This window comes from Rhineura floridana, chromosome 19 (genome assembly GCF_030035675.1).
Source record: "Rhineura floridana isolate rRhiFlo1 chromosome 19, rRhiFlo1.hap2, whole genome shotgun sequence".
Classification (NCBI taxonomy): domain Eukaryota; kingdom Metazoa; phylum Chordata; class Lepidosauria; order Squamata; family Rhineuridae; genus Rhineura; species Rhineura floridana.
The window spans coordinates 3,166,112-3,188,348 of record NC_084498.1 but is presented as its reverse complement, the minus strand read 5'-3'; the positions used below and the strand labels follow the sequence as shown (position 1 = coordinate 3,188,348).

Genomic DNA, 22,237 nt, shown 5'->3' with positions numbered 1-22,237 from the left:
ATAGAGCTCAAAGAGGAAGTGGGAAAGAGCGTCCCTTCCTCCTTCCGCTCAATGTTCTTCAAAAAGAGGCAACCACCCCCACCGCCACATAACCAAGGGGGCAATTGCTGGGGGGGGGGCTCAGAGGCTTTGCGGATGCCAGGGGAACCCCTCAAGGGCACTCTTGCATGCATTCAGAGAGGGAGTTGAGTCAGTCAGCATGAATGAGGTGGGGAGCCATTTAAAAAACAACAGAGGCATTACTGTTTCCTGACATGTTCCTGGACCCTTGCCAGAGCGGGGAACACATATGAAGAAGGCTTTTGGAGGCCTCTTTTCACAGCCTGGCTTCATGGATGTGCATGTGTTCCAGCGGGCCCTCTTTGAGGAACCTGCTTTCTGTTGGCCGGCTCGCTGGCTGGCTGACTTTGGCACCTCCCTTCTCTGCCCTGCCCTCTCCAGGTGAGCTGCCCCTGTCTCTGGCTGCCTGCACCAACCAGCCCCACATCGTCCATTACCTGACGGAAAACGCCCACAAGCAGGCTGACCTGCGGCGGCAGGACTCTCGTGGCAACACGGTGCTCCATGCCCTGGTGGCCATCGCAGACAACACCCGCGAAAACACCAAGTTTGTCACCAAGATGTACGACCTCCTCCTCATCAAGTGCGCCAAGCTCTTCCCCGACACCAACCTGGAGGCCTTGCTGAACAACGACGGCCTGTCCCCGCTGATGATGGCTGCCAAGACGGGGAAGATTGGGGTGAGATTGCCTCCCTAAGTGGATTATTATTATTGTTATTGTTATTATCATTATATTTCCATTTATAGACCGCTTACTGTCTGAAAGATCTCAGAGTGCTATGCAATAGAATACACAAGATACGATAAGAACCATCTCAAACTAATTTACAAAGCAAAATAAATGAACAGTATCCATATTCATAAACACAGCATGGAAGTCAAAGCGTGTTCGAAGGCAGTATACTTTAAATAACAACCAACATAAGTAAGAAGACAGTGAGTTGCATTGCCAGGAAAACTAAAGCAGCCCCGTTGGCCCAAGAGCATGCTGGGTAGCCAATGGTCACCCATCCTCAGCCAGACCTACCTCACGGGGATGTTGTGAGGATAAAAGGGGGAGCCATGTACATTGTCCTGAGCTTCCTGGAAGATGTAGGGAGGACCATAGCTTGGTGGCAGAACACATACAAAAGGTCCTAGGTTCAGTCCCTGGCTGAGAGCATCAGGAAGCGGGTGGTGGAAAAGGGACCTGTCTCTGCTTCTGCCAGTCAGTGTAGACCAGCCTTCCCCAATGAGGTGCCCTCCAGATGCGTCTCCCATCAGCCCCAGGCAACATGGCCAAAGGGATGGCAGTTGTAGTCCAACAACATCTGGAAGGCACCAGGTTAGGAAAGGCTGGTGTAGACGAAACTGGACGAGAGGGACGAACAATCTGGCCTGGTATAGGGCAGCTTCCTCTGTTCCTCCAGTCTTGATTTCCATTTGGGAGCTGCCGGCCTCCGCTTCTCCGTGGCAGAGCCAGCCGGCCCTCGTGGACTAGCCATGATAGCGGACCCAGGCAAAGGGCCCTGGGATGGTGCCTGACCTTGGGTCCTGTTCTCCCGCAGATCTTCCAACACATCATCCGGCGAGAGATCAAGGACGAAGACGCCCGCCACCTCTCCCGAAAATTCAAGGACTGGGCCTACGGACCCGTCTACTCCTCTCTCTACGACCTCTCCTCGTTGGACACATGCGGAGAGGAGGTGTCAGTGCTGGAGATCCTGGTGTACAATAGCAAAATCGAGGTAAGGGCCAGGTTGGCGAGAGGGAAGCAGCAGCCTCGAATGAAGGTGGCTTCAGGTGACGATAGGGGTCCTTTCGTGCAGTGTCGTTTCTCTGCAATGAGTCCCTCTCCTTGCACCCACTGTCTTTGCTCAGAACCGCCATGAGATGCTGGCTGTGGAGCCCATCAATGAGCTGCTGCGGTACAAGTGGCGCAAGTTCGGCGCCGTCTCCTTCTACATCAGCGTTGTCTCCTACCTCTGTGCCATGATCATCTTCACCCTGGTGGCCTACTACCGCCCCCTGGAGGGCATTGTGAGTACTACTCACTGTGCTGCCCCTTGGGAAATCGCAAGGGTGGCAGGGCTGGGTAGCAGCTGAACAGGGTGGCCGTGATGTAAATTGGGGTAAATTGAGGATTTTGGCCCCTGCCTCTCATTTTAAAATTTCCCACAATGCCGGAACAAAAAGTCGCTGTGTTGTGCTGGGGCTGATGGGAGTTGTAGCATGAAACATCTGGGGGAGGTTGCCCTCCAATGTAAACTTAGGAGCAACCAATCTATAATTTTGCAATGTGCTTTGATCCCTTTAGGCATTTGGAAATGGTATATAAGAACCTCGGGGCTTAACGGCGTTGCTATATTTATACCCAGTCTTTTGATCTGGCACTCCCAGAAGAAAATACTGGTTTATTGGGGGTGGTGTTGAGTAAGATTAATGAGATAGAAACCGTCTTAAAGTAGACAGAAGAATGGGCTCCTGCATGCCGTTCCTAATTTGCCTTGCTGCCAAAGTGGATCCACCCTTCAACAGTGTCTAATGTACCAGCTGTCATGTTGGACACTAAGCAGGGAGGCCGGGATCAAATGTCCTCTCCACCATGAAGTTTGGGAAGGGGGGTGACCTACCTCACAGGGTTGTTATGTGGATAAAGGAGGGAGGGACTGATCATGTGAACCGCTGTGAACCTCCTGGGGGAAGGCCAGATAAATAAATAAATGGCTGATGAAAAAATCATGACTTATCAATCGTGTCTGGATTAGCCCGTCCATGGACATGGGGCCTCCATGTTCAGAGACAGTCTACCTCCAAGTGATTAGATGCTGTTGGAACCAACAGCAGGGGGCAGCTGTTTCCGTCACTTGAGCACCGTGTGAACTTCCCTGTGGCGCTCCATGTCTGGCTACTGTTGGGAAGGCAGAATGCTGAAGCCGGCGGCTCCCATGGATGTGCCGATTCTTGCGCTCTTGCTTGACAGCCATAGGTCCCACACACTTCCTGGGAAGTACAAAGTGGGGCTCCCAGCCCTCTTTTGACCCCACCACACTCTCAGCACCCTCTCTTCCCCCTCCCCAGCCTCCGTACCCTTACACAACCACCACCGACTACCTGCGCCTAGCCGGGGAGATGGTCACGCTGTTCACAGGAGTCCTCTTCTTCTTCACCAACGTAAGTCATAGAATCATAGAACAGTAGAGTTGGAAGGGGCCTATAAGGCCATCAAGTCCAACCCCCTGTGGGGGCTGGGCCTGGCCTTGCAAAGGGGTCTCCTCCCCCTCCCCACCTTTGCACCCTCCTTTCTCTTCCTTGTTGAGGGTCTGTCCCTTTGCTCTTTGGCTCCTGTTTAATAAAGGCATTTCTCTTTTCTTTTTCGTGGGGTCCTCCTTTAATTCTGTGCCTCTGTAGGAGCTCAATTATAGAGCTCTTAGTCAAAGACTAATCAAATTAGTTTTAATGGATAGATTGTATCTGCATATATTTGCATGACAAACTACAGTATTGAAAGGGGGAAAAAGCACACTTCCTTTTAGACCAGGAATGTGGACTTTCCAGATGTTTTGGGGCTCCAGCTCCTATCGGTTCAAGACAACATGGCCAATGGTCAGAGCTGTGACAGGAGTCATCTGGATTGCTGCAGATTCCCCATCCCTGCTCTAAATGGCACATACACATCTTGCAGCAGGAAGAGGAACTAATCGTCTTTCTAAAAAAAGCTGCACAGTTCATCAGGAAAGGCTTTTGAACTCATTAATCCAGGGTGGCTGACCCTTTTTGAGCCCCCTCTCGTGGGTGGAGGGGTCGCATGTCAAAGTGGCTGTGGCCAAAGTGTACAAGTGGGCATGGCCACATGGGCAAATGGGAGGAGGCAATTGGCATCACAGTATCATAGCAGGAGACCTTTGAGAGCGGCGGTAGTTTTTTAAAAAAATTACTTTTTTAAAGTAAATATTTCTAGAAGGGCCTTAGGAGACCACAGATACACTTTTGGCATTGTGGCATGACCGCAGAGGGTCCTTAGAAGCAATCCATTGTCCCCCCCCCAAAAAAAATGAGGGGGGTTCTTGGCGAGGCTACAAAAGCCCTCTTCGGGGCTGGATTAATCTAACTGATCAATCAATTTCAAAGGTTGCAGACTTAATCTGTGGATCACAGCCATGTTCATCTCCCCTTCCCCCAATCCTGTTCGCCACTTGGGCCAGCTGCTCTGAGCTACAGCCCTTTCTGCTACATGGCAACCCCCAATAGACTCATCATGTTGCTCATACACCATTTAGGCTGTGCTTCTGTGCGGGGGTGCAGGAAAAGCTAGCTTCTTCAGATTTTTTGCTCTTTTTTATTATTGAAAGAAATGAAGTTTCTAGTCCTCAGTGTCATAAATCCAAAACTGGAATATGTTGTGGAAAACAGTGGTTGTTATAGAAGAAATGATGCAAAAATAGGACATTTGCTTCTGGAAGCTAGTTTTTCCTGTGTCAGAATTGTGACATCCTCAGTGTCAGGTGCTCAACCCCTCAGAATCACTGGGTTGCAAGAAAACATGACCAGCTCCCAAGGCAACATATCAAGAAACATTTATAACTGCCTAGCCTTTCCTGTGCACCCCCTGGAAACTGTCAGAGGGTAGAGATAAGGGAGTTCAGCTGCCTTAAACAACTGGCTTCAGGGCTCAGCTTTGTTTTCATAGTTTCCAGGAAACTCTTCCTGGGGTTGGTCCTAAATCCGCCTCCCTCTATAGCTCTTGCTGTGACCAGTAGAAAGGGTGCAATCCTATGTCTCTTTCTTCTGCAGCTCCTTTTGAACCTGTTCAGCATGCAGATCACTTCTTGGTCTGACTGTGTTTTATTGTCTAACCCAGCCTTCACTGACCTGATGCCCTCTGGACCACAGCCCTCACTAGCCCTCGTGAACATGGCTGTAAGATGTTTGGGTTGATGACAGCAGGGCTGTGCTGGCTGGAACCGATAGGTGTTGTAGTCCAAAAGACCCAAAAGGCACTGGTTGAGGGAAGGCTGGTTGAAATATTCCTAGTTCATTGAACACCTTCTGGAGAGCCTTCGGCAAAGGGGTCTCCTCCTGCCCCCCACCTTTTCCTTTCCAGCGTGGACGTTTTGACATCTTTGCTTTTCCAGATCAAGGACCTGTTCATGAAGAAGTGCCCAGGGGTCAATTCCTTCTTCATTGATGGCTCCTTTCAGTTGCTCTAGTAAGTGAGAAAAAGAAACAAAAGAGATAAAACTGCAGCTCTTTCTGGACAAACCCTGCAAAGGCTTCATCTTGGCTGGGACACATCAGGCCTCTCGGCTGCTAATGGGTTTCCCTTGCCATATGATGGAACCCCTGGCTGCTCCTTGCCATCCAACCCCCTCAGCTTTATAGGATTAGGCAAATTTCCAGAGGTTGCGCCTGTCAGTACCTATTCACCATGATGGCTCTGTGGACCTTCATGTTCTGCAGCAGCCTGTCTCCGAATGCTGATCACTGGGGAACCCAAAAGGAAAAAAAGGGGGGGACGCCAAAATGCTTGAAAAAATGTTTATTTTAACAAAAGTCCAACGCGTTTTGGTCACTTAGTAATTTGATCTTCATCAGGGGATGAACTGGTCTAAAACATTCTTTTCTAGCAAATCTGCTCAAAATGTTAAATGCTGGTCACTGGGGAACCCAAACAGGAAGTGCGCTGTTGCACTCATGGCCTGCCTGTGGGCTTCCCAGAGGCATCTAGATGGCCACTGTGGGAAGCAGGATGGTGGACTGGGTGGGCCTTTGGCCTGATGGGCTTACTGGGCCAGTTCTGGCACCGTTCCTCCCTGCCTCCCCCCTTGTCTTTAAGACACACAGAGAGAATCGGGAGTGAAAACTGGCTAGAGGCGATCACCCTTGGAATGTCCGAGAAGGCTGACTGTGAGACCAGCCTTGCCAGCATTGCTGACAAATTGCTGGTCACAAATGTTGGGCATATATGTCTGGATCATTCTCACGTGGCAGTCTGGTCTGTGGTCATTTTCACTCAGGGTCCCTAATTGTTTCTTGAAGGCACCATTAAGGCAGGGCAAAAGCCATAGGGTGAGGTCTAGTTGGGGGTGGCCCCTGGCAGGAATATTCCAGAAACCTTCAGTATTTTCCAAAAGGGTATAAGGGCAGGATCCAAAGACCCATGCAACTAGTTATGGGTGAGTTACAGCTGTTTTTCCAAGCGTTGTGCTCCTCCCTCACTCCCCCGGTCTGCTTGCAATCTGAATATTCTGATTGTGAGGCTGGTTTGCTGTTCCAAGAGGAAGGGGAAAATCCAACCTCACCGGCCTGAGCCAAGCCCTTGGGCATGTTCCGAAAAGCAGCCACAGTTTTCTCAGTTGCCCAGTTCACAGTGAGGCGTATCCCTCCCTGCCTTGCAAGCAAGGAGAAGCCTAGATGACTTCCTATGGGTGGCAAATGGGTTCAGTTAGGGGGCCCGACTGGAGGGGTGTTTTTTTTAAGTTCTTTATGAATTTATAAACCATTTTTAAAAGAAAATGTTCTCCACAAAGCAGTGTACAAAAATTAAAAAGAACTAATAAAAATGCCAGTTTTAAAAAACACTAAATATTTGTAGTATTTGTTCACACTTTGTATTAAACAAAGGAGTCAGGTCCCCAAACAATTTTCACCAGTATAGAACCACTGACAGCTACCGGGGGGCCTGCTGGAAAATGTCAAGAGATGGAACCAGCCCTGGTTCCATGTCTCCACCACCCTGATCATTTTAGTCATTAGGCACTTATGGTACTTGCAAAGTACAGGCAGGCTGGTAGGGGTGCAGGTGACCCTTCGGGTAACCCTGGGCCCAAACCATTAAGCCACTGGATAGAACGTTTGATGGCCAGGAGAAGGGGCCGCAGCCTCCTCCAAAACTGATTTTCACAAATTAGCTGGGGGAGGGGAGGCTGTGTTTTCAGAAATGTGGCCTTCACTGCCAGCATGCGGACCCCACATGGGCGGCCAAGAGTGAATGTGGCCCTCAGGCCAAAGCGTTAGCCACCCCTGTGTTAAGGGCTTTAAAGGTGTGGGAGTGTCTTTGCCACACATTGAGGCATGTGCTGGGGTGCTTTCTGGCTACCCCCCAACCATCCCCCCTGCTCATAGATTTTGGAAACCCTTACGTGTGAGGTTAGCAGGTGACTGCAATGAAGTCCCCATCCCCCCCGTTCCCCATTGGCATCTGGCTTTGATCTTTGTTTGGCCTTGTTTTCTCTAGCTTCATCTATTCGGTCCTGGTGCTGGTTGCAGCAGCTCTGTACCTGGCCGGCATCGAAGCCTACTTGGCTGTCATGGTCTTTGCGCTGGTGTTGGGCTGGATGAACGCGCTCTACTTCACCAGAGGCCTCAAGCTGACGGGGACCTACAGTATCATGATCCAGAAGGTGAGGGGCATCTGGGTTTGGGCAATGCTAAGCTCCAAAGCACTGGGACGAGTTGTTGTTGTGATGTGCCTTCAAGTCGATCACGACTTATGGTGACCCTATGAATCAGCAATCTCCAACAGCATCTGTTGTGAACCGCCCTGTTCAGATCTGTTCAGATCTTGTAAGTGCAGGTCTGTGGCTTCCTTTATGGAATCAAGCATTTTTGGCATTCCTCTTTTTCGACTCCCTTCTGTTTCTCCCAGCATTATTGTCTTTTCTAGTGAATCATGTCTTCTCATTATGTGTCCAATGTATGATAAGTAAATGAAATGACGTATGATAAATCAGTTTCATCATTTTAGCTTCTAGTGACAGTTCTGGTTTAATTATTTCTCTTTTTCGCTGTCCATGGTATGCGCAAAGCTCTCCTACAACACCACATTTCAAAGGAGTTGATTTTTCTCTTATCCACTTTTTTCACCATCCAACTTTCACATCCATACACAGAGATCGGGAATACCATGGTCTGAATGATCCTGACTTCGGTGTTCAGTGATACATCTTTGTATTTGAGGACCTTTTCTAGTTCTCTCTTAGCTACCCTCCCCAGTCCTAGCCTTCTTCTGATTTCCTGACTGTTGTCTCCATTTTGGTTAATGACTGTGCCAAGGTATTAATAAATAAAAGAACTCTGCACATGCCCCGTTTTGAAGCATGACATTGCTGATTCCTGGAAGAGGGTGAGCCTGACACATCCTAGTGCAGACAATGGCAATGAGACGCTGTTTGGGCCCTCAAGTTACAGAACATTTGTGGAATGCTGGAAGTAGGTCAGATTCAGCTTAGTGTTGCCTCTCCCCCCCCCCCCAAATTGTGCAAGATTGTCTATGGCTCTTTGTTGTAGTGTTCCTTCAGACCAGAGGTGAGGAGCCTTTTTCAGCTTGAGGGTTGCATTCGCTCCTTGACAACCTTCCAAGAGGCAGAGGCAAAAGTGAGCAGAGCAGTGGATACATTTCCCCTTTGTACATCAGGACGCACGAACGCACAGTGCTCTGTCTGCCATCCAGGCTTGCACAAGGCATTATCTGAGCCCCAGGACACATTCCAAGCAGGCAGTGACACTTACGAAGGGTGCCAAACAGGGTCTGTGAGGGTGAGGTCCAATGGCCAGACAGATTCATCCGGCCCCTGGCCCTGAAGGCCCCTTCCCGCCTGTTTCTGATGGATGTGCAGCCGCACCCCTGAAGCAGCTGCCTTTCACCTCTGTAGTTGACAGGCATGTGGGAGAGGGCCTTGTCAGCTGTGGCCCCCAAGCTTTGGAATACCCCACCCAAGAAGCCTGCTCTGCTCCCTCCCTGATGGTTTTCTGGAGACTTCTCAAAACGATCTTGTTCCGGAGAGCCTTTGGGAGGGACTGAAAGTAGAGCCTGACACTGATTTTAGCCTTCTATTTTAAATGTGCAGAGTGGTTAGAGTGTCGGACTACAACCTGGGAGACCCGGGTTCGAATCTCCACACAGCCATGCAGCTCACTGGGTGACCTTGGGCCAGTCACTGCTTCTCAACCTCAGAGGAAGGCAATGGTAAACCCCCTCTGAATACCGCTTCCCATGAAAACCCTGTTCATAGGGTCACCATAAGTCGGAATCGACTTGGAGGCAGGCCATTTCCATTTTCCATATGTGTGTGTGTGTGTGTATTGTATTTTATGTATTTTAATTTATTTTAATGTTTTTGTGATCTTTATTGTGTACAATTTTATTATGTGTGTGTTCAATTTTATTGTAAGCCACCCTGATTATTATAGGGTAAAAGGGTGGGATAGAAATATTTTAAATAAATAAATAATAAATAGTTAAGAATGTGCCTGACCATGTGCAGAGCAACTGGCTCAGCCGATGTGCTTCCCTCTCTGATTACAGATCCTGTTCAAGGACCTTTTCCGCTTCCTGCTGGTCTACGTGCTTTTCATGATCGGCTACGCATCAGGTAAGACGGACACCATTGAGGAACTGAGTCCTGACCTGGTTGGCCGCCTGCTTGGTTCTTAGTTTGAAACATTTATCCTGCTGTGTGGCTGAGAAAGGTTCTTGCATACTTGCAAAACTCCAAATTAGCATTCCCGATTCTGTTTCTTTGACAGCAACATTTCCAGATATAAATACTCTTGAGGTTTTCAAAAACAGCCACCAGGGTTGAATCTGGCAAGCTCTTGCATTGCATTATCACTTCCAAACATTTATTAACAAGAATTAATCATCAAACAATCAATTAACAAATAAATTAAAATGAATCAATTACAATTTTAAAGCCACAAACTTCAAAATGGCAAACGTAACAAGCCAGCTCAGTCACACTACGGCATTCCTGAACAGCAAAGTTGTGGCTGCTTTCCTGAACGAACTCAATGAACTGGCTGGACGGGCCTCTTTTAGAAGAGAGTTCCATAGGGAGGGAGCCAATACTAAGCAGGCCAGGCTCCTCACTGCCGCTAACCTTACTTCTGGATGTGGAGGCATCCGGAGAAAAGCCTCTCCCCGCCCCAAGTGCATGGATGGGGCAAAGCAGCCTGGAGAAATATTTTGTTAAATGTCCATATTCAACAGAAGTAGGGTAAGCTAGAGTTGCCCCCCCTCCAAAAAAAGTTGAAATTGAGTTTTTCATGCATAAAAGATTGTGAAGCTCGAATTGATTTTTTTTTGAAGCTCAATTTGAGTCCAGCTTAAGTCCTGTAGGTGTGTGTACTGCCTTCAAGTCGATTCCAACTTATGGCGACCCTACGAACAGGGTTTTCATGAGGCTGAGAGGCAGTGACTGGCCCAAGGTCACCCAGTGAGCTTCATGGCTATGTGGGGATTCGAACCCTGGTCTCCCAGGTCGTAGTCCAACACCTTAACCACTACACTACACTGGCTCTGTAGGTAAACATTTTCAGTTGATAACATTATGCAACAGCTTGCTAGGCTCAATATTTCACACCTTATTTTTGTCCCCCAAAACTGAATCCAACAGTATTTCGCACTGGAAGCATTGCTATAAATATTTAAATTAGTAGGAAGCCTTACTTGGAAGTGTTGCAAATGGGCTGGAGCCTTGAGAATGTTCTCCCCACCATGTTCTTGTCCAGGGGAGACCAACTTGGCACCCTCCAGATATTTTACAGTACAGCCCCAACCAATATGGCCAGTGGCCAGGGATGATGGGAGCGGTAGTCCACGACATCCGGAGGGCACCACATTGTCTGAGTGGACCCTCCATTTACAGTTGGTGGGAAAGAGACTGCTTTGGCTTGGCACAGCTTGACAACATCTTCTCCTGCCTATTCTTTTTGTTTTCCCCCCAGCGTTGGTCTCTCTGCTGAATCCTTGTCCCAGCACGGAGGCCTGCAATGAGGACCGGTCCAACTGCACAGTGCCCGCCTACCCCTCTTGCCGGGACAGCAAGACCTTCAGCACTTTCCTCCTGGACCTCTTCAAGCTGACCATTGGCATGGGAGACCTGGAGATGATAGAGAATGCCAAATATCCCGGGGTCTTTGTCATCCTGCTGGTCACCTACATTATCCTCACCTTTGTGCTCTTGCTGAACATGCTGATCGCCCTCATGGGGGAGACTGTCGGGCAGGTGTCCAAGGAAAGCAAGCAGATCTGGAAGCTTCAGGTAGACACTACACACGGCTGGGCTCAGCCAGTAGTTCTGCACATGGTCACGAGCGCATCTTTATCAGCTGATGGAAAATGTGTTTTATGGGAAGCTTCATAGCACAGGGATGGAGGGCCTGTGGTGTCCCTTCATTGGTTGCTGGACTAGAACTCCCATCATCCCTGGCTGTCGGGCATGCTGGTTGGGGCTGATGGGAACCGGTGTTTTAACAACCTCCGAAAGGCTGCAGGTTCCCCAATCCTGAAATACCCCAGAGTGAAATATAGTGTACTGTGGAAATAGTTAAGAGAAATTACATGTTTGCAATACGGGATTCCTTTATCATATATTGGAAAAATAAGTACGATTTGAGAAATTTGGAGATATTTATTCCAGGACAAACTTGTAGAAGACATTATGGTTGGCTTTTTTTTTTGCTCTTTCCATTTTGTATTGACTTCACATATAGTACAAAACTGAGTTAAAATGGGCTGTGGGTATGCTAATCGCCTACAGCAAATCATTTCCATTAGTCACTCCTGGAGGGGAAACAGGTTGATCTGTCGACCAGTTGCGAAATCTGTTTAAAATTGATTTTTTTATTTAAAAAAACCCTCACTCAAGCTGATCCCTCCAGGCTTTATAGTAAAAAGGGGCAGGGTTTGACAAGGGTCGTGTACTAAGGGAAGGTGGAACCAGCAGAACAGTGAGTGTGTTTCTGCCCATGATCACAGGGTTGATTCTGGCAAATCAGGTTTCCCACATCCCAGCATGTGATTTGACTCCGCGGTCGATGCTTGGAAGTTGACCTCAGCATTTGCAGCTTCCCGAAGCTTCAGAGTCAATGGCTGGCCATGATTCAAACACTTGCGCGCTTTGCCAGAGAAAAGTGCCTCACATCAAGCCGGCTGCCTGAATTTGCCAGACGATCCATCTGAGATTGGCATCTGTGTCAGTAGAGCTTGGGGAGTAACTAAGGAGACACTGAGTGGCCACTTTTCCGCAGGTCTCTCTCTCTCTTCATACTTTTCCTTCTCTCTCTGCTCACAGTGGGCTACCACCATCTTGGACATTGAGAGGTCCTTCCCAGTGTTTGTCAGGAAAGCCTTCCGCTCAGGAGAGATGGTCACCGTTGGGAAATCCTTGGACGGAACACCCGACCGGAGGTGGTGTTTCAGGTAAGGGTGGGGAGCCCTAGAAGCTCTCATTTCTAGTTTAGGCCCTCGAGACAGAGTTCTGTGTGTGAAATTCTGCACCAATGTGGTGGGAATCCAATTTTTGCCCCAAGAAAAACAGGTGAATTTGGAAAACAGTGAAAGTTACACAAATTAGCAGAAGCTTTTTTGCTTTATTTATGCTGGGAGGAAGGGCGGGATATAAATCAAATAATAAATAAATAAATTTATCTTGGCTCCACTTGCGAGATGCAAAGAAGAGTAGAAGGCAGTTACTTGAACCCTTCCCCACCTTGTGCCTAGAAGTTGTGTCTGGCTCATCTGGCTTCTGAGGTTCCAGCAGGCACTGCCCATGCCCTTTCCACCCTCGCTTCGCATCCACAAGGGTTAGGCACTTGAGATACTCAGGATACTGCCTTCTGAGTCCAGTGCCTGTTTTCTGCACTCCTGTGGAATTAAGGTGGGCAGGTAAACAGATGCAGACGTGCGCAGCCTGCCTCAAGCCTCTGCCGATGGTGCTGGGCTCTTGATGCTTTTCAGCCACCCTGACATCATTGGCCAGAGAGCCGCTCTATAGAGGCAGCCTGTTCTCCAAACTGAATCCATTTTTTTCTGTTTTGCCCTACCAGGGCAGGCAACGACTATTTTAAAGTAGCCTGTACTGAAACCAGCAGCTTTTTGTGATCCCAAGTCAGCGCCCTTCATGGTGGAGAGAGCGGCAAGTGTTTTGACACGTGGTCTGGCCCACTGGACTAGTTGCCTTTCTGACCTCCTTGGCTGGGATGTCTGTCTCGCCTCCTGCTCCCATTTCTCAAATGCAGTAACCCTTTATTCTCAGAGTGGACGAGGTGAACTGGTCTCACTGGAACCAGAACCTGGGCATCATCAATGAAGACCCTGGCAAGAATGACACTTACCAGTACTATGGCTTCTCCCACACAGTGGGCCGGTTACGCAGAGGTGAGGGGCGGTAATTGCTGGGGGCTGCGTGAAAGGGTGAAGGGGCCACCCTTGAAGCAAGCTGTTTCCAGCTTGCTTGCAGAAATGTGGGCACTTCCATGTTTTACACAAAGCAAATTTACCGACTGCAATCGGAATAAATGAAAGTAATATTTCCCAAATGGCTCTAGCGTCAGCACACTTCATTTGGATGCTCCCAAAAGGTTTACTTGTAAAAGGAAGCCTTACCTGCCCTCGCAGGAGCACAGCCTCTCTGTTTCTCCTTGAGTCTCTGACTAGAAATGGTTCTTAATTAGAAAGGTGGAAGCTGAGGGCAGCAACTCATTCAGAGTGACAGCTTGCAGCCTCCCTCTGAGGGCAGCTAATTCGGCTGCAGTGCTCTGCACCTGGAGTAAGTTACATGCTGCAGACGTATAGAGGAGACACATCCTGCTCTCTGCAGCAGCTAATTGCACCCTCTTGCAGAGATGTAACAAGCAGACTCCTCTCTCTCTCTCTCTCTCTCTCTCTCTCTCTCTCTCTCTCTCTGTATGTGTGTGTGTGTGTGTGTGAGAGAGAGAGAGAGACTTTTGGCCTCACAAGATCCCTTAATTAATCATTGTGTTTATTAACGGTCAGTCCTTGTGTACATCGCTTGGTTTGGGCATCGCTGCATCAACCATCGGGGGGGCATCTTTCTTTCTTTGGCTTGTGTCTGCTTCTACTTGGGAGGGGGAAAAGGCCCATGCGCCACTCCCCGGCTACCCCATGGCCTCTGCAGGCCCAGCTGGCAACGCCTACTCCTTTCACCCAAGGGACCAAGCTCTAAAAGCCGGAGAAAGGGACTGGATCAGAACAGTCTTGGACTTGCTTACAGCTGGGCGGCAGGGAGTCTGTGATCAATCCCTAGAACAGGGCCTTTGCCAACCTGGTGCCCTCCAGCTCTTTTGCTGTGCTTGCTGGGCCGATGGGAGTTGGCAGAAGCCGCAAAGCCTGCTGAGCTGCAACCGAGGGACGCAGTTCCAGAGGTGCAGCTGTCCTGTCCAGAATCCAATGCGGGGTGTGTGGCGGAGGCCACTCCCTTTGCAGAGCCCAGGAAGTCATGGTGGGCTGCTTAGACCCAGTCCCCGTACCCAAGCGGAACTTTCTCTCTCACTGTAGATCGGTGGACCACGGTGGTGCCACGGGTGGTGGAGCTGAACAAGAACGCGCAGCCGGAGGAGGTGGTGGTACCACTGGACAGCATGCGCTTGCCCGAGGCTAATGAGCGCAAGCCAAGCTACCCACAGAGCTGGAGAAAGGAAGACTCCCACATCTAACTGATGTGCAGAGGGGGCCAGTCTCTGAACTGTGACCAAAAAGCTCCCCCCTGACACTCCTGCCTACAGGCCTTGGGGTACAGTACAACCTGTGCTAACTGCAGATGGCTCTTCTGCTTGGTCCTGCAACCCAACACAAGCGTCCTGCGTGTAATCTGCAGAATGTGGCCTTCCCACCTACTCAAGAAGAGCATGCAGGGGACAAGCATTTCCCATGTGATCAACTTGAAGTGGGCAAGAGAGGCACATCTTTATGGGTTTAAGCTTAAGGGCCAGAAACTTGCTTTTGAAAACAAAAACCAAGGTTCTCACAATGCCAAATTAATTATGATCCAATGGACAGGAGCCACCCAGATTGGGAACTGGAAACTTTGTCCTGCGTAGCCAGGTTACGAGGCTCTGTGATGCTGAGGTTAAAGATGGCTGGGCAACAGTGGTGACCGAGAGGTGCTGTTTTAAGTGGTAAATGGCCAGTGTCTCTGGAGTAGCTCTTTGCGTACAAATGTGCTCCCAAATCTGGGTGAATTTTTATGGCGGCAAGCCAGGGACAAGTGGGCATTAGACGTTCATTCTGCCAAGGGCTGTTGCATTTCTTATTACACATAGTTTTATTTTGCACAGGGTTTTATCTGATTATTTATTTAGTAATAAAAGCCAAAGTATGCCAGCTGCCCTCCTTGCATTGCCTGCTAGAAAGAGGGGGGTGCAAGTATGCGAGGGGCAGGGAGTCTCTCGGCTGCTAAACGGCCCGGGGTTCAGGAGTGGTATCTAGAAAAAGAGGCACCACGGCACCTTAGACCATGTTAGGTGCCCAGGGCTGCTGAAGGCATTCTTTCTCCCTCACTGCTGCTCAGTTTTATGCAGAAAATTCAAACTCTTTTTACAAAGTTATTCTCCAGGTACTTAGTTCTTCCAAATGGACCGATTAGTATGCATGGAAAGGAGACAGACTGATCAGCACAGTGCCTGATCAGCACACTCACAGGGGCAGGGTGGCTTTGAAGCAGTGATGGGGTCCCGGTGGCCCTCCAGATGCTGTTTGTTTGTTTGTTTATTATTTGATTTATATCCTGCCCTTCCGCCCAAGGCGGCAAACAAGAGCACTAAAAACACTTTAAAACTTCATACAGACAGACAGTAAAACACATTAAAACAAAACAACTTTAAAAACATTTTTTTAAAAAAGCTTTGAAGATATATATATATATATATATAAAGGTTAAAAAACATATTGGTTTTTTAAAAAAAAAAAAAGGTTTAAAAGCATATTAAAAAGCAATTTGAACACAGACACAGACTGGGATAAGGGCTCAACTTAAACGGCTTGTTGCTGTTGGACTTACCCGTGGAGGATAAGGCTATGAGTGGCTACTAGCCATGATGGCTGAGCTTTGCCACCATCATCTGATGCAATATGCTTCTGAAAACCAGTTGCCGGAAGCCACAGGAGGGCAGAGTACTCTTGTCCTCAAGTCCTGCTTGTGGGCTTTGCATAGTTGGCCGCTGTGAGAACAGGATGCTGGACTAGATGGGCCACTGGCCTGATCCGCAGGCTTTTCTCCCAACGGTCGGAGGGTGGGTGGGAGATGCAATCTGGCAACTTCTGGAGGCCCACAGGACCCTCCTGCCTATTCTAGCCTGTACCACTCCAGTTGGCAAATAGGCTACTCACTACCTGGTAAAACGCTTTTGCTTTTAAAAAAAATTGCAGTCCTGAGGTGGTTCAACCTAGCAGGAAGTACAGCACATGGTGCTGCTGGTGGGGCAGATGTGGATCACAGCTGCTTGCTGTAATTCCCAGAATTCTTTGCCAGGATGGCCAGTTTATGTTCTTCGGATTAGTGGTTTGTAATAAGCAGCATTTTGTCACAGGATTTGCGGGGTGGGTGAGGCACCGTTCCTAGTTCAAACTGTGTAACTGTTTTGGCTGTGGGGCAAGAACATGGGAAAAGCTAGCCCCACATCCAGCCAGAGTGGGTTGTGTGCATACGTGACAGAGAGTGACTGGTTTTTAAATCATGTCTGGGGCAGAAGCAGACTTTACTTTTAGCAGTACTCAGCAAAGTCTCAAGATTGCTGTGGGGTGGTGTGGCGGTGGTGGTGTTGCCTCTTCAGATGAAACACAGGCCTGGGCAGGAGCAAACAGTGCCAGCCTGCAGCTCCAACACTGAGCCACAAAGGGGCAGCACGCATCAGGGTATAGCCTGTGACAAGCGCTTCTTTCTTAAAGGAAAAGATGGCCTTTTTATTTTTAGGAGGAAGAGAGTCGCTGACAGAATTTCTGTTGTTTTTGGGTTGCGAGAGGCAGGCATTCAACAGATTAAGTGTTCCCATGACTCTTTTTTGAGGCCTCTGTTAAGGTTTTGGCACCTGTTAAAGCAGGGGTTAGGGAACTTGAGGAACTCCAGTTGTGGTTGGACTCCTAACCTGCATTGCCCCTGAGCACTGGCCATGTTGTCTGGGGCTCCTGGGAGTCAGGGGTCGGACAACATCTTTAGGGGCTACAGATTGCCCACTGCTGCCAGGAAAGTGCAAGAACCCCTCTGAACATGTGCAGAGTACATTTCATAAACGGCAAGCAACTCTCTTTAAAAGTGGAGTATATTTCTGCCCACCACCACAAACCCATAAAAGTACCATTTTACAGAAAGGAATCACTGCCATCATGGTTACCATGTCATCTCCCCCCCCCATTTATGTCCTGATGATTTGGCAGTGGGCAAAGAAGGGGAGATTCTACTTGGGCAAGAGCAAGACCAGCCCTGCAGGTGAGGCTCTTCCTTCTGAAAAAAATGGAAATGAACTGCCTTCAAGTCAGTCCCCACTTATGGCGACCCTAAGAATAGGGTTTTCATGGTAAGCGGCATTCAGAGGGGGTTTACCATTGCAGTGACTGGCCCAAGGTCACCCAGTGAGCTTCGTGGCTGTGTGGGGATTCGAACCCGGGTCTCCCGAGTTGTAGTCCAACACTCTAACCACTACACCACCAAATGGTGTGCCAATGGTGCCTGGCAAAGCGAAATGTCAGGGTGAGCCTGGGATGGAGGGAGTCACCTCCAGGGGGCGATAGAGCTGCATCCTACCCCAGGGAGAGTCAATTACTGCTGGGGTCATAATGGCACTTTGTCACACTGAAGCATGACAGGCGCATGGGTGATGATGGAACACAGCATAAATCGCATGAGTCAGAGGAGTCTGCCAGCAAAGAGCTAAGCAAGTGATGTGAAATTGCAGAGTAAATATTCTAAGGAAGGCACTCTCTCTCTTTTTTTCCCCTTGGTAAGCACTCAACTAGCCCAAAGCGCAGTAGAGGAAAAACTCCAAATTGCGTCTTTACAGCTCCAGCATTAATCTCATTTTTGACACTGATGAGAATTTTCTCATTGCTCTCTTAACGGAGACCTCGGCAGAGGCTGTCACCCTCTCACTCCCTGGCGAAGGCTTGATGTGCAGGCACACGTTGCTTTCTGAATGGTGACACTGACTCTTGGAGCAGTTGAAAAATAATAATAATTGGCCTGCTGAGCAATGCAGTAAAACTCTAAAGGTTGCACACGATTGCATCAACCAAACTGCTGCAACAAAAAAATATATCACCCACCTGCTTTGGCACAGCTGACTCTTGTGGGTGCAACACCACGCCCAGCAGCCGATCAGCCGCCTTCATCGACCAGCTCTTAGGATTCTCAAAATTTAAACAAAACTGTTTCAGGGGACAATTGAGACTCGGGGTGGGTGGGCATTCATTAACAAGCATGTTCGCCTCTCAGAGTTTGACAGATTACACAGCTACGTCAGTGCGAAAATATTTTGTCTCTGGTTTGGTTATGCACCGCCTGATTGTCTAATAGAGAAAGCAGGTGCTTCCAGGCCATGTGACGAATGCCTCCCTTTGGCCCAGCTTGGAATGGCCACCAGTTGAGGGTTAGCAGGCAGGGCGTAAGTGTGAGTCCCAAGCAGGCATCAGCCCAATATTCCTTTGGGGAAAAGAGAAGCCTTGAGGAAAGAATGTTTGTTATTTCTTTAAAAAGAGAGAGAGGTACCAGGATGAAAGCCATCATTGCACTCTTGTCCCCACACTGGGCCCCAGCTAGAGCCTGCACCCTGTATCTTGGTGGGGAGGGGGATGCACTGAACCCGTGAATGCTTCTCTAAGCATTGTTTAGAACCGGGAAGATAATATGCCCACCCTGCCACCCACTAGTGACCTGCCTTTTTAAAAGCCTAGCTCTTAAAGAAAACGCTTATATATCTTTGTTTAAGCTGGGGAGATTTATTGAAGAGACAGAGACTCAAAGCCCATAGGTCCCTCCTGGTAATACAGGTCATGGGCAGTTTTGCCTAGGGGTTAGCTTCTCTGAGCTCTGTGAGTCCAAGAGCTGATACGCCAGCACTGCCAGGGCTGCAACAGACCAGGAAGGGCCGTGGGGCTCAGTGTTGGGAGCTGTGGTTCATGCTTGTCCTTGGCTCATGCTTAGTGCTGATACCCAAAGGCCACGTGCTCTAGAGACAACGTAAGCTTAGGGTCCAGGGAAGGGGAACCTGTGACTTTCCAGAGGTGGTCAGACTCCATCACCTGTCATCCTTGGCCCTTGGCCATGATGGCTGGGCTGATGATAGGGGCTGGGAGTCCAGCAACATCCGGAGGGCCCTCCTCTCCGGTTCACACAGAGGAACAATGTGGATGCTGAATGCCTGGGGGTTATTGGGAGGGGAGGGTTGGCCCCCGACCCAATGGGGCTCCCCGTCACTTTCGTCCAGTTGAGCGACTAGTCACGCCCGTGAAAGGGATCATAGTGCTGCACATTGGAGCAAGGGTGGGATGAACCAGCTCATCGCCCCTGATGATCACACTCTTGTGTGCTTGGAAAGGGACCCTAGTGCGGCAGAATAGACCCTGGCTCAAGCCCTGGCATCTCTACACAAAAAACAATCAAGTAGCAGTTGGGGGGGAACCCCCACACACTGTAGTGCGGTCATACAGTAGTGATCCGTGGCCCAGCCCATCTTCCAGAGTACCCCTGTTTAGATTAGTGAGTATTGCCAGGGCCAGCCCTAGGATAAATAGTCCCCTGGGTGAAGATGGCCTTCTGCACACACACACACACACCCCTTGGTCAGCTTTGAGGGACCACCCAGAGGGTTTATGGGGCCTGGTGCAGGTCTGATGTTGGGGGCCCTGCTGCTGCCCCCTACAAGGACCCATGTGTGTGTGTACAAAGCCGGGGACCACATGAGAGAATATTGCATGCACGGACTTCTCTGCTGCAGCTCCTCCTTGTCCCGGGAGCAAGCAGAATGATTGATTTGCTTCATTTTTTTCTTACATGGGGATAAGGAAATAGGGAACGGGTTGTACTTCTCCTGAGCACCTTCTCCACATTCCAAGCCCCTTCCGGCAGAGCTTCTTTCTGCTTCCTGGGGCTCAGTCCCACAGGTCTTCTGGTTGGGGCCTGCTGCGGGCCTTCTCTCCTACTCAGGAAGGAAGGATCCCTCCCTTAAGGCCTGGCCTCACACCACCCCTATGCCTTTCCCTGTGGCAACTGCCCTAGAAAATTACTCTTCAGTGGCACCTTGCCTGGAAATCTTAGGTTCACTCACTTCTTGAACTCTTTCCAAGCCGGGCCTGGAGTTCTGTGACAAGAACAGGCCACCTGCTTTGCCACAGAATCCCTTCTTAAAGCCCGCCCTGATCCTTCTCTCCTTACAACAAACTCTGTAACCGGGGCTACTTGACCTGAGCCAATAATAAGCCTGCCTGACCAATCTTATCTCCATTACTGCCCAGACATAAAGATTGATTGGTAGACTCTCCTACAGTTGGGCTGCAGGCCTAGCAAATAAGCAGACCCCTCCCTTCCAGCCTCCCAAGCATATATTTTGTAGCCAGTTTAAGTCTCAAATTAGCATCTATTCTGTTTCATTGTGTTCCACTGATTTTTACCTAATGAAAATGACATGAAAATGGAAATGGGGAAAAAAACACTTTAAAGCTAACTGAAGGAACATCATTTCTGTAGTTAGTACCCAAACAACCTGAACCTTGGGGGGGAAAGCTTATAGGCACTTTTTTTTGCCACCCTAGCTCACTGCAGACAGTACATTAAAAAAAATACACCCACTGAGCGCAACTTGGTGTCCCCTTCAGCTCAGTGCCACAGGCACCCGCCCAGCTCATGTACCCCTAAGACCACCCCTGAGTGTTGCCAGCTCAGCTATGGGGTCTATCATCTCAAAAATTGAGGAAAACTGGGGGAAGGGGTGGGGGAAAGGGGGAAAGAGAGTAGAGAGTAGCTTGATTTTTGAAACTGCTTTTCTTTTCTTTTTTTAAAAAAAGGATTCTCCAGCATTCATCTTAAAACAATAACAGCAGCCAACAATCAGTGTTGCGGTAATGAACTCTTCAGGAGTGGAGGTAATTGTTCAATTAAGATTAACACATTACCAAAGCTCCATACTGCCCCCTCCCTCCCCAGCTCTTTATTCTCCTTTTTGTAATTGAAGGAGTCAGGGAGGGATTTAAAAGCCCCCTTCTGTCAATGCTCAAACACAATCATTTTTATTATCTTCGAATGCCTCCCATTCCGCACCCCGACATTACAAACGAAGACAGACTGATAGGAGGAGGCAGGACCATTTGAGGGAAGAAGGGTGTGTTTTAATTAAGAAGCAAAAGACAACAGAAGCTGGGTAGAGGAGGGGATTTGGTCAAGGGAGCTTTTCCCAGCACAGCACTGCTGGGCTAAGAGAAGCTGCCACTGTCAAAAATCTCACTTCTACAAAACTGTGGAGGGAATGGGGTGCTGGGTCCTCCCGTCTTTGGTCACTCAGCCTCAAGTAGGGCTGCAATGTTTAATTGACCAGCTAAATTAATTGATTTAATGATGCATTTTGATTGACAAAGAAAAGCCCCCCTTCCAATAAAATGGCCAATTTGAAAAAGGAGTTTTTAATACAAGAAAACAAGACTCGGAACCAAGGAAGTATGTTTTTTTGCTTCAGAACTATTGGTTTACTCATATGTACGTTTGGGCACATGTAGATTAGCCTCTCAGTTACGCCGCTGAAACTCACGAAGGGACTGAGATTTCTTTAACAGAGTGACAGCCCAAATTTTAATTTTGCAAGGTTGTTGCACTGGGTAGCCTGTAGGGTGGTGGAGATGGGAGGTGAAGCACACGGCCGATGCCAAGATGGAAGATACATTTTTGTGGGATGCAAGGCTGAGTTCCTAAGATCACATGGAAACTGATCTCATTTTAAACACTGCAAAGCAGGGGTGTAGACATCTCAGGACTCAGTTTGGGGATCAATATCCCAGCCAGTCCCTATGTCTCCAGCATTCTATGAGCCAATCATCACAAAAGGAAAGTGTGTTAGCCATTGAGAAGAATTTTCTAACATTTTTCCATGCCCTTTCCTGCTGATTGGAGCGAATCAGAGTGAAAGGAGGTGAGTTTGCCACTGAGAAGACTCTTCTCAGCAGCTAACACACTCCCCTTTCATGCTGATTGGCTCCTAGGGACATCTGTGGCTGTGGGAGAAGGCATGCACAGGAAGGACTGATGATGGAGAGTGAGCGAGCAAGCAAGCGAGGGGGTGTGGCATGCCTGTCAGGAAAGGACCCTGCACATCTGAATTTGCCACTACACAGCTGCTGCAAAGCCTCTGGGAATGGGTTTTTCTTGAGGGGGCAGGCTCTGATGAATTCCTGGAAGACAGGAACAGCTCTATGAC

The 22,237-nt window shown here is 49.0% G+C and overlaps 1 protein-coding gene across 3 annotated transcripts in view; it reads left to right on the top strand.

Moving 5' to 3' along the window:
• Window positions 1-15,159, top strand: part of TRPV4 (transient receptor potential cation channel subfamily V member 4) — a 41,684-nt gene extending 26,525 nt beyond the window's left edge. For 2 of the 3 annotated variants that reach the window (XM_061602772.1, XM_061602771.1), the window contains 11 exons: window positions 442-740; window positions 1,609-1,788; window positions 1,922-2,080; window positions 3,122-3,214; window positions 5,176-5,249; window positions 7,278-7,443; window positions 9,348-9,414; window positions 10,769-11,085; window positions 12,118-12,245; window positions 13,081-13,202; window positions 14,343-15,159. In XM_061602772.1, coding sequence (XP_061458756.1) covers window positions 442-740; window positions 1,609-1,788; window positions 1,922-2,080; window positions 3,122-3,214; window positions 5,176-5,249; window positions 7,278-7,443; window positions 9,348-9,414; window positions 10,769-11,085; window positions 12,118-12,245; window positions 13,081-13,202; window positions 14,343-14,500 — 1,763 coding nt within the window. In that variant the 3' untranslated portion in view covers window positions 14,501-15,159. The other variant, XM_061602773.1, reaches the window with a different exon arrangement.
• The last annotated feature ends 7,078 nt before the right edge of the window (window positions 15,160-22,237 follow it).